We start from the raw sequence: 12,857 nt of genomic DNA, 5'->3' as shown, positions 1-12,857 counted from the left end.
ATTACATCTCAGTCTTACAGGAGGTCGGTCGCGGTCCGAACAGCTTAGTGGTAACGTCTCTGACTGTGAAGCTGAGTGACACGCGATCGAATCCGCCAGGGAGCATCACTTCCCTCAGGATTACAGGTACACCTTGCTGACGAGCGCCAAGTAGCGTGAAACCCGGGTCCAGGATTTCCTTTTGACCACCTCCAACCACCATCTTATCTCAATATATATAGTGCACGCAGTGTCGAGCCACCTAGACTGGTGGCCACATTGTAACTTGATCGATAGCATTCGATCAGCACTAACAAGGACTTGACACACATGGCATTGATCACCACCCAGTGATCAATGAATTGTAAACAATGAAAGCTCCACGACCAAACCATTCAGTTCACAAAACAAAATAGTTATAATTATTTATATATTTTAAATTTACAAAGTTTTCTCAAGTGACTTTATGGTTTATAAGAGAAAAAACAAACAAACAAACTTCAATTATTCATACATTATGAAATATTATGAGACAAGCCCTCACATGGAATCCAGAAGGTCAAAGATGAAGAGGAAGACCAAGGAATATATTACGCTGAGAAATAAAGACAGACATGAGAAAAATAAACAAAAGTTGGATAGAACTAGAAAGGAAGGATTCAGGACAGAGTGGTTTGGAGAATGGTGGTCAGCGGCCCATGCTCCATTGGGAGTAACAGGCGTAAGTAAGTAAGCAAGGATGAAATATTGTCATGAAACAGAAGAAGAAGATACCTTTATGTGCAAAAAAACCAAAACCACTAATAGATCACAGGTTCAATGGATATATGGATATATATAAAGGGAATATAGAAAATGTTATAAATTCCATGTAACATTAAAACAATTAAGTTAATTCAACAATAAACTTAACAACAACAATCATAGAAAAAAAGAAAAAAAAGAAAAGAAAAAAAATGAAGAAGAATGATAGTAACAGTTAAAGTATTATATATATTGATTATCTACATGATTATTACTATTATTATTATTGCCAATTATTGATTGAATGGAAAAATTTGGCAAACAATTAATGAGAATATTATTGGTATTACTATTATTCGTATTATTATTATTATTATTGGACATAGATGAATGTAAACAGTTATTGAATGGTGATGATAATGTTAAAGATGATGACGATGCTGACGACGACGACGACGATGATGATGATGATGATGACGCTGTTGTCGTCGATGAATAATATTCAGTAATAAATTGATTATTATTATTATTATTAGATAATAATTGATTTTGATGAATCGTATATAAATCCATATTCAATGGAATATTATTAGTATCATTAAGCATTGTTAATGGTTGATGTTCATCATTATTTATACTACTTATATTAGTAGGATATACAAGTGAATGTTGATAATTTATATTGAATTGATTATTCAAAGGATGATCTGAATAATAAGGATGTTTAGAATATATACAATCATCTATTAGATTTATTGATGATGACGGTTGTTTATCCATCTGTGGTGTATAAAAACATTGAGATAATGATGAATGTTGTATATTTGGATCATTTATAATCCTTGATGAACAAGATTCTATTGATGATGAAAATAAAGACGGAGAAGTAGAGGAGGAGGTAGTGGAAACAGATGTGGAAGTAAAGGATGATAGAGAACAAGAAGATGAAGGAGAAGAAGAAGAAGAAGAAGATGTAGACGAATGAATATCAGATTCTATTGGTACTTGAGATTCTTTAGATAATTTCATAAATTCTGTTAGTTTCGATATGGATGATAATGATCCATTGTCCGATGCTGTCGCTGTATATGCTGATGTTAACAAATTTGTCCCTGTTGATGATGATGATGATAAGAGTGGTGGCGGTGATGATGACGACGACGACGAAGAAGATGGTGTAATGAATATAGAAGATTTTGTACGTCTTTTTCGGCGTCTATAAAAGAAAACATCATTTCAATCATTAAAATTCGATGTTCAGTATATATCACTCTTAAATATAATAATCACATATCAAATTAATGTCATTGATAATATGTATTTACATAAGAAGAATAACTACGTATCATAGAAAGTCATGAGAATTATACAATTTAAGGGAAAGAACAAACAATTAGGAAGATTCAAACAAATAATACCAAGTGAATTTAAACTTCACCCCATTACACAAGAAAGTGGCTATCAGCACTCAGTAACTAAGTGGATAATGCGATGACGTTTGAAGTGAACGGTATTGGGTTCGAGTCTCAGAATGAACATCAACTCTGAGATCCATATACATCCAGCTGACGAGTCCAAAATAGGACGAAACGTGCTTACTGGATTTCACTGCTAACCACTATCCATCTTTGTTTATAATGATTATGATAAAACTCTGTAAGAGGTGGAAGCCTTTACATACGTGGTCAGCATAATAGATTAACAAAGAGAATCTGATGAAGTTGGGAAGTTGCCGATTAGTAAATCAAGGGGAGCATTCTTACAAATGACGACTAACTGAAAACTTAAATCAACTGTCAGCTAACACTAAAGTCAGAATTTTCAACACAAACGTTATGATAGTTCAGTTGTAAAGTGCTTGAACTTGGAGAACTACTACAACCATCATTAAGGAAGTACAGGTATTTTTAAATAGTTATCTATGCAAGATACTTCAAAGTTATTAGCTAAAGAATATCAACGGCAATCTACTCTGATAGAAAACAAGTCAACTGTTATCTACGGAGAAACTATGAAATGACCTTGAAGGTGGATGGGATATATACTGGAGAAATCATCATGCTGCGTCACAAGGCAAGCCCTAACTTTAATACATCAATACAAAAGTAAAAGAGAAAGAACAAAAGAAACACATTGCACAAAGAATTGAAGAAGGACATTTGGTAGATGAATAACACTTGTGAGCAACTGTTAAGAACAGTCCAGAATAAGGTTGGTAGGTAAGTAAGTAAGTAAATGAAACTGAACTAAATAAACCAGAGGATTTATAGAGACTGTTTGGTTCTATTTCTATAAAGAAGTTATAATTACAGTTGAATTGAAAGACGTGAAACGGACAATAATCTACAAAACAAGAAGAAAACTTCATAAGCTGTATTCATCACAAACTGCACTATTACAAATCAATTAGTCGTTTGACAGCTGTACATTCTTAATATGATGCTGATCAGCAGTGAATATATGTACTCTACTAGAATTCATAGATTAATGCCTAACAACATATTTCCAATTCAACAACAAAATCTATGAGCAAACAAAAGGGACACCAATGAGATTACCAATATCAGGACTTGTCGCAGAAGCAGTAATGCTGAGACTAGATACGGCGATTTTACCGGCAATCAAGCCAAAAATTTGGGTTCGTTATGTAGACGACACATTCGTCATCGTCAAAAAGGATGAACTAGAAAACACCTACAAGCTGATCAACAACGTCTTCAACGACATCAAGTTCATAATGGAACAAGAGCTGAACAACAAGCTATCATTCTTGAATATATTAATCACCAGAACCGAAATAAGTAAACTGGAGAGTAAGGTGTGCAGGAAGCCGACCCACACTGGTCAAATTCTCAACTACAATAGCAAAAACACAGGAGCTCATAAAATCAACTGTGTACAAACTTTGTTCAAGAAGGCGAAGACACATTGCAACACAATTACAGTACGAAAAAATGAAGAAAAGTACCTGAAAACCATCCTCCAAAAGTACGGCTATCCAATCAATTTCATCAACAACAAAAAAATACCAACCGCACCCATCATCAAAAACGAAGTTAAGTACAGAAATCAACAAAAGGATCACCTTACTATACATAAAAGGTATACCGGGAACGACAACAAGATTGCTGAAAACCTTCGGAATAGATGTTCCTCACAAACCAACAAAATCCCTTCATTCAATCTTATGCAAACCAAACATCACCTACAAAATAAATTGTACCAACTGCGACAAACACTACATCGAACAAAGCGGAAGCCCTCTTCATCTTCGCCTGAATGAACATCAATTAGCAGTCAAACGCCATGACATGTTTTCACTCATATCAATGCACGTGGAAGACTGCGGACACATATTCGATTGGGGAAATGTGAAGATTTTGGATAGAGGCAATTCCAAAGACATTAGAGTATTCCCCTGCTCTACCATGGACGGTTTCCAGATCATTTTAGATCATATACTGAATATCTAATCATTAAAACCATTTGATCAACGTTCAATGGTACAATATTAACATTGACCAATGTATACTCCCCTCCTCCATCATGGACGGATTCCAGATCATTTCAGATCATATACTGAATACCTGACCATTAAAACAACTTGGTTAACGTTCAACGGTACAATATTAACATTGATCAATATGAGAAAAGAAAACAATCATTCTTACCTATAATTTCCATGTTCAAACATTTCATCTGCATTAGTTGATAATGTCCAATAATTACCTTTACCTGGTCTACTTTTATCACGTGGTAATTTAATAAAACAATCATTTAAACTAAGATTATGTCTTATAGAATTTTGCCATCCTTGACGATTATCACGATAATATGGAAAATGTTCCATGATAAATCGATAAATTCCTAGAATAAAGAATAAACAAAAACTTCCAATTAGAAGGAGGTTTCATGGAGATTTTAGTAATGTTATATAGTTGAAATCATGGATCAATTGAAGTTAGACTACCATGGAAAATCTAGAAGCACTGGGCGACCGTTTCATCCTATTATTGGACTCCTCAGGAGTGCTCATCCACGATCCAACCTCGATAGACTGGAACCCAGGACCTACCACTCTCGCGCCAGAGCACTTAACCGATAGACCACTGAGCCGGCATCCAACGGTGTTAATGTCTAACTTTAACCAATCCATGAAGTTGAGCAACTATTCACCCATGTCTTCAGTGAGTTGATATCTCACAGCAGACCTGGTTTAACTAAAATCAAGCTGAGAAAAAATCAGGAAGTACTGATCAGTATAGCTGTTTATAAATATAGTTGATAATGGATAACAATGCAATCCAGAATATACATTTCATCCTATTTGGATACATCGACTTGACGATTTCTCAACAGGAAGAGATGCGATTATAATGATTGTCACTCAATGTTACTTACTTACTTACTTACTTACTTACCCCTGTTACTCCCAATGGAACATAGGCCGCCTACCAGCATTCTCAAACCCACACTGTCCTGGGCCTTCCTCAATGGTAACATCAAAGCAATCAAGTAGAATGAGAGAGACACTATCTAGAATTTGATAAAAGTTTTCCAAAATATATGTCTATATATATATACTGAAAACCAGGAACCATTGGTTAACTGTCTCGTCTACTATGGTACTGTTCACTTATGTTCATTCACTACTTTATCATGGATCGAATCGAGGAACTGTAGGTCACTCAATAAGTGCTTATCCGTAAAACGAATGTGTAACTTGACATTACCACCTTTCATACCTTTCTGACATTTGTTATAGTTAAGCTTCATTAGTAATAAATTTTCATAGGAACTTCTGAAATAACCTGTCAGCTATACACTGATTTGTGGTTTTTATTGGCCCTTTAACTAAGATAGGATCTTAGTCTATAAAAATATAAAAATTCAAAACTTACCAATAAACCTATAGAATAATAAAACATTATACTGATTAAATTCACTTGATGTTGTTTACTTGTATCTTCTCATTGTTATTTACGACTGCAATTGATCAGTCTCTCGTTGGTATATGGGCATAATGAGCGGAATGCCTCGAAATTGCTTGAAGTCATAATCGTTATAAGCAAAGATGGATAATGGCTAGTAGTGGAATCCAGATAGTTATCAGGACTCAGTAGCTATGTGGATAACGCGATAGTGTTTGAAGTCGACAGTATTGGGTTCAAGTTCACAGAGTGAACATCAACTCTGTAATGCAGATACATGAAGTTGACGAGTCCCAAATAGGACAAAACGCGCTGCAAACTGGTTTCCACTACTAGCCAGTATTCATCTTTGATTATACTGATTACTTATATTTTAATGTACTTTTAAGTATTTTTGTTTTATATCAATGAATATTCTAATTATGATGATGAACATGGCAACTCGTTTATACTTTCCAAAACAAAAAAAAAGGGTAACACCCATTTTACATGAAAATGTTGCTTGTCAAACAGGACAGATTTCGGATTAGTAAAAAACCAACATTTAAAATGAAAGTGGTTTCATTTCTGATTGTTCTTTTTTGTGTTTTATCTTTCTTCTTCTTCTTCTTCTTTTCTTTCTTTTTTTTGTATTTTAGTTCCATCTTTTTCTAGATGCCAATTTCACATGACCATGGTTGTAGAAATATGTCAAATATACTACTTATTTGTAAAACAAAAAAAATTGACACATAAACACCCCCCGTACACACACACACATGTAAACACTTGAAGAATAAATTCCAAATAAGTGGATGTTGAAAAAAAAAATCAAAAAAAAAAAGAAAAAAACGTTGTCTCTTGGAGAAACCAATTTTTTGAATCTTTTTTTCTCTTCTTTTTTCTTTTTTTTCTTGTTTTTTTCTTTTCTCGATATTTGGCTAATATACTCACTTAATACTGTCATTGTTTTGTTATATCTGCATATCATTGTCACTATTATCACAACATAATGACAAGTAATGTAGTTGAATAAATGAATTGGCCTATTCAAATGGATATAGTCAATTAGATGAATAACTACTAGTCGTTACCCCCCCCTTATATTACTGTCAATCTTTAATAATAATAATAATAATTTACATAAAGTGATGATACATAAAGATAGTCGGTACTTGTTATGGAAGTTTGTGTGTGTGTGTGTGTGAAAATGGCGTCATTTTTTTCGGTTTATTTTTCTTTAGCCTAAAAAAAAACTATTGACATTTCACCTCTTTTTTTTAAATTATAATTTTAGATGATAAGAAAAGTATATGAAATTAGATATTGGTATATACAAACTACTACTAATAACAATATCAGTAGTAATAATAATAACGTAGTAGTAGTAGTAGTAGTAATAGTAGTAACCATAATGGTAATAAGTTATAATTTGTTTGTTTACTATCAATTCAAGTTCGGACATGTTGTAAATAATACTGATGCTTATTATTATTATTTCTTGTTTAAACAATCAGTAGTATTCTGATTATATATTTCCAGGATTATTTCTTATTTAAACACATAAATATTGGTATAAGGGGGCATCAGATATATATGCGCCACACAAATCAAAAAGTGATTTGTGTGAGGGTTGTGATACTGCTCAGGTGCCCGAACCGAAACAGGTGGTTTTCTAAAGGGGCCACACCCGGAGCCTTTGATCTAAAGGTCCGATCCACAAGGCAATGGAGCATCGTAAGGAGATGCGGTCTCATGGTAGCTGGTGACCAACGATTGATTCACACGCCGTTTTTTCCCTAACGATACTGGAGTTCATGTGCACCATTGGTTTGGAATGAGGGTTTTCCAACTCCCTTAGATGGACCCTCCGTGTCCACCAACCCGGTTAAAGCGCCGGACATTCGCCTTTCATCCTCTCAATTTCCAGGATGGATGTTATAAAGTTGACTTAGAATGGACAATTGAAGGTAGTTTGTTTGTTTTTGGACGAGAGAAAATCTGATAGAATGAGGTTATTCATAGCGTTCTATTAAGTCTAAAATGCCTGAAGATACTACAGGTATTGTAGTTTGACAACACTTTACAAGTAACACCTTCTATAATCGAATCGTGCCTACCCCTTTTAATCAAAAGTCAGAAGCGAGGAGTTTGGAAAATATATTTGATGGGTTATCAATATATTGAGATGTGACTGATTTAATCTGGCTAATGATGGCAGGAGATGTTGAGCAAGCTGTTCTAAAACGTGATCTGGTGTGGATGTATGACCAAGCACCTTCAGCTAAATGAGTCCATTCAATGTCGAACACTTACAGAGCTATTGATTTTGGGGATTTATTTACAGCTACATGCCTAATACTTTTCAGATATTGTCTTGTTCATTGAATAACTGTATGCTTTGTGTGTATGCCTTTTTTGGTGAGATTCGATTGTAAGCCCCAAAGATTTATTACATTTACTGTTGACATCCATGGAATTTATTATAGCAACCACTCTAAAATTGTACATTAATTGAAAGTCATACATTTCAACTGTTTTACTGATATTGGAAAGAAAGAACTATTATGTTAGTTTACTAATTAATTGAACTTAGTAATATAAAGCATTAAGATCTAACTGAATAATCTAGTGACATTAACACCATCGGATGCGAGCTCACTGGTCTATCGGTTAAGTGCTCTGGCGCGAGACTGGTAAGTCCTGGGTTCGAATCTTGCGAGGAGAGATCGTGGGTCTGAACGGCTGAGGAGTCCCACAATAGGACAAAACGGCCGTTTAGTGATTGCAGGTTTTCCATGGTGGTCTAGCTTCAATTGATTCATGCTTTCAACTATGAAAGATTTTGTTATCGTCAAAAGAAGTTGAAGGTCAATTGTTAAATATATATATACGGATACATGTTTTACCGAGAAATACCAAACTAGCATAAAAGAGCTATGATATGAAGAGCCAATCAGAAGTAGCCTTATGTAAAGGTCACTCGATGACAACTAGAAGTCACCTAAAGCTAAAGTTCATTTCATTGAGGCAACGTGTCAATTTCATAAAGATAAAATAATATTTATATTAATGAATATTTGTACATTTCATTCGATGGTCTAAAACATTTTCTTGTTCACTCTAGTGTTCTCATTCAAGTACCCAGTTTGGGGGTTAGCGCATAGCATACCGTGAATCAATATCAGATTTCGGACACCGCACGTCACAAACATTGAAGAACATATGGAACTCAAAACAACTGTCAACTAATTTCAAAGTCAGAATCTTCAATATGAACGTCAAGACAGTCCTACTATTGTGGTGTGGTCTACTTATATCCATATAAGTAGTATATGGTGTGGGTCAGACATAGAATGTATTTTGGCAGAAGACCGATGAGGAAAGAACTGAAATGAAACGCAAACGTCTGGAAAATGCATGAGCAATGGAATAAGAGAAGAAACAGTGAAGATTGAAACAATTGGTTGTTAATTTGCAAATTGACTGTTCATTGTTTGGTAATCAGAATTTATTGAGATAGTCTGTAATCTTTGCTTAAATACATTCGATTGTCTCCAACCAGTGTTCTGTTCACAACACTATATGGAGCTGAAACGTGGAGAACTACTACGACCATCATCAGGAAGGTACAAGTATTTATAAACAGATGTCTACGCAAAATACTCAACATTCACTGGCCGGATACTATCAACAACAGCGTTTTATGGGAGAGGACAAACCAGCTTCCAGATGAAGAGGAGACTAGGAAAAGACGTTGGAAGTGGATAAGACATACATTAAAGAAATCGCCAATGTGCATTACAAGTCAATCCCTAACTTGAAATCCAGAAGGGAAGCGGAAAAGAGGAAGGCGAAAGAACACATTACGTCGGGAAATAGAAGCAGATATGAAAATGATGAATTTTAACTGGAAAGAACTGAAAAGGAAGGCTCAGGACAGAGTTGGATGGAGAATGCTGGTGAGCGGCCTATGCTCCTCGACGAAGGGTAACAGGCGTAATTAAGTAAGTAAGTAACGTCACAAAAAGTTGTACAATGCTTCGCTATATCTAATTTTAGTTAATAATTATATAGATCCTCTGTTTGAGTATTTTATCGGGTAGGTAACCGGAAATCGTTAACTAATATATATAAGTGATGTGGAAAATTGACAGCAAAGCTAGGTGTTTTTGATGTTGTTCAGTTCTCTGAAACAAATTATTAAATTATGAAGCTTCTATTATAGTTCTAGACAACTTAGTCGTCTTCTACTTCGTGGAGAAATGAGCTTTCTAGTTATTCCATATGTGTTAGGTTGATCATGCTGATGATAAGTCGACGGAGACATAACAAGGAATGAAAAGATATAAAACATTGTCTACAAAAATCAATTGCAGGAATATGAAGAAACATTAAAGTGGAAAAAGCGAACCCTCCCCCTCGATTTATTTATTTATACAGACACCAGGAATAGCAGTCAGTCAGTCAGCTACAACGTAAGACCAGGCACATATATGCATCTGTCCAAGTCGCCATAACTCGTTAGCACAACAAGATGAACACCGGAAGAATAGCAGTGAAATGACTCAATGTTTCATTACTAGTATCAATGCACTTTATTTGTTCAATTATGAACACACAAAAATTATGGACCGACGGAATTGTATTAATGCCAGAAGTGCGGCATTCAGGTAGATAATCGATCGCCGAACGCATCAGCATAAATCCATTTTATTATTTTATACAAAAATGTAAAACAAGCACATGGTTAGAGATCAACCGAACAAGAGAGTCAACAGAATTTGAATGGATAATCATATACGCATAAGTGATAAGGGTAAATTTTGTCCAGAGTTCTTACATTGAGATCATGATTACCGAGGATGTTATATGGGATCGAACCCCAGAATGTTGGAATGTCACAATCACTTCAATATCATTCAATCACACAACTAAATAAAATCCATTAGATATGAATTAACTTAAGTAGTAAATGTAATTTACCATATTTCCACCCAGTAATATATCAGAATGACCGAATGCTCAATACGGAAATTCAAATCTCTATATTTGAATTTGTGTGAGTTTAGAAAACTTTCCCTACACATGTTTTAAGAACTTCCACCTTTCTAAACAATGATGGATACTGACTAGCAGTGAAATCCAGGAAGCGTGTTTCGTTCTATTCGGGACTCGTCAGCCAAATATACTGCATATCAGAATTGGTGTTCACTCTGGGAACTTGAACCCAGTTCCATCTGCTTCAAACACCATCACGTTATCCACTTAGCTACTATGTCTTGATTTTCACTCTAGGACAATATCAAGTGAATTTAAACTTCAACCCCATTATACAAGAAAGTGGCTATCAGGACTCAGTAGCAAAGTGAATAACACGATTCAGTTCGAGTTCCCAGAGTGAACATCAATTCTGAGATGCAGGTAAATCCAGCTGGTGATTCTCAAGTAGGACGAAACGAGCGCCAAACTGGATTCCACTACTAGCCACTATCCATCTTTGCTTATAATGCTTGTGAATTAAGGCAATATCGAGACAGTCTGCACAAGATGCATATATGCTAACAAAAGACTGATCAATTGCAATCTTAAATAACAATGGAAAGATACATCTATACAACACCAAGTGAATATAATATTACCTTCAGTTTATTACTCGAAACCTTAAAGTATAACAAACAGACAAAAAATCTCTTACAACCAAAACCCAATATTTCATAAACGGATCTAGAATGTAAAGAGAGTACTGTAGTACAACTTTTACAGAAACCAATTTTTGAAATATCTGAAAAAGATTACTATTTCTTTTCTCCTCAAGTTTAAATTCTCTCCGTTCAATACTGTTCAATTTTTTAGATGTATGAACTTTAAAACTACTACTTCAAGCCATCACTTAGTGAATTCATCTGGGACTTGCTCACAATAATATGAACAATATTCTTAAATACATATATCTATTTGAAATCATGAGTCAATTGAAGCTAGACTATCATGGAAAATCTGAAAGCTTTGGACGGCCGTTTCGTCCTATTGTGGGACTCCTCAGTAGTGCGCATCCACGATTCCGCCTCATGAGATTCGAACCCAGGACCTATCAGTTCCATTGTGAGATTTCTCAGCGGTGGTTACGTAAATAAGATACATCCAAAAGTCAAACTTGAATGAAACAATTTTATAAAGATTATTTCCATCTATAGATAATATACATTACTGATTGATTAAACAGTCTATACAAAACCTGAATTTAGTTTGCTTTCTAATGAAGACATAAATGAGCATTGCCAAATAGTTCTATTCCATGCGATAAAGAAAAAAGCAACAACAACACATGTTCATTACTTTTTACTAGCTTGTAAAGATACTCTCATTCCATGACGAATATCTTCCATAGATAATAATAATACTACTACTATTATTATGATAATTGACAGGTCATTGACAGAAAAAAAAGAAACTACAGTATATATAGAGTCTATATAGACTTTTTTTATAAAGATCATATGACTACTTAAATAAGTAGTCTGTAAATGTTTGTTTTTTCTTTCGAGTTTCATTCCTTACATTATTTACGATCAAGATATGTATCCTTTGAAATGGATTACCATCACTATTATTACCATTACCACTACTATTATTATTACCATTAGCATTACTAATACTATTACAACCATTACTATTACTATTACAAGCATTACTATTACTATTATTACTACTACCATTACTATTATTATTACTATCATTACTATTACTATTACTATTACCATTACTATTACTATTATTGCCATTACTATCATTATTATTACCATTACTACTATTACTATTATTGTTATATAAGGTGAAACAGTAGGATTGTCAACCACACACAAGGCATATATACATTGACTATACTAGTTAACTGTCAAATTGAAATATTTCAATATTTATGAATATATAAGTAGTATATAACTCGGCATATACATATGAAGCTTATTTTTCCATCTATCAATTATGTACTTGTGTAATGATATATAGAGATGTATAACATATAAGTAACTGTGTAGGCTAATCACCTAGTAACTAGCAATTATTAAAACATAAAAATAAGTTTTTTTGTTTTTTTTATAATGATTGACATTCAAATCAATTATAGTTTTTCTTCTTCGAGTGAACTATATATATATAACAGAAGGGGGTTTTTATAGACATTATAGTAATTTTATAAAGTTGAGATCATGAGTCAATTGA

The 12,857-nt window shown here is 34.0% G+C and overlaps 1 protein-coding gene across 1 annotated transcript in view; it reads right to left on the bottom strand.

The window, feature by feature from the left end:
• Window positions 1-4,390: 4,390 nt before the first annotated feature.
• Window positions 4,391-12,857, bottom strand: part of Smp_133480 (forkhead protein/ forkhead protein domain,putative) — a gene marked incomplete at both ends in the record, with an annotated part of 32,855 nt that continues 24,388 nt past the window's right edge. Inside the window, one exon of the mRNA XM_018790512.1 lies at window positions 4,391-4,590. Coding sequence (XP_018646241.1) covers window positions 4,391-4,590 — 200 coding nt within the window. The remainder of the gene's footprint in view (window positions 4,591-12,857) is intronic.

Source organism: Schistosoma mansoni, assembly GCF_000237925.1.
Source record: "Schistosoma mansoni, WGS project CABG00000000 data, supercontig 0080, strain Puerto Rico, whole genome shotgun sequence".
Taxonomy (NCBI): domain Eukaryota; kingdom Metazoa; phylum Platyhelminthes; class Trematoda; order Strigeidida; family Schistosomatidae; genus Schistosoma; species Schistosoma mansoni.
This window is presented reverse-complemented; position numbering and strand designations above follow the sequence as displayed.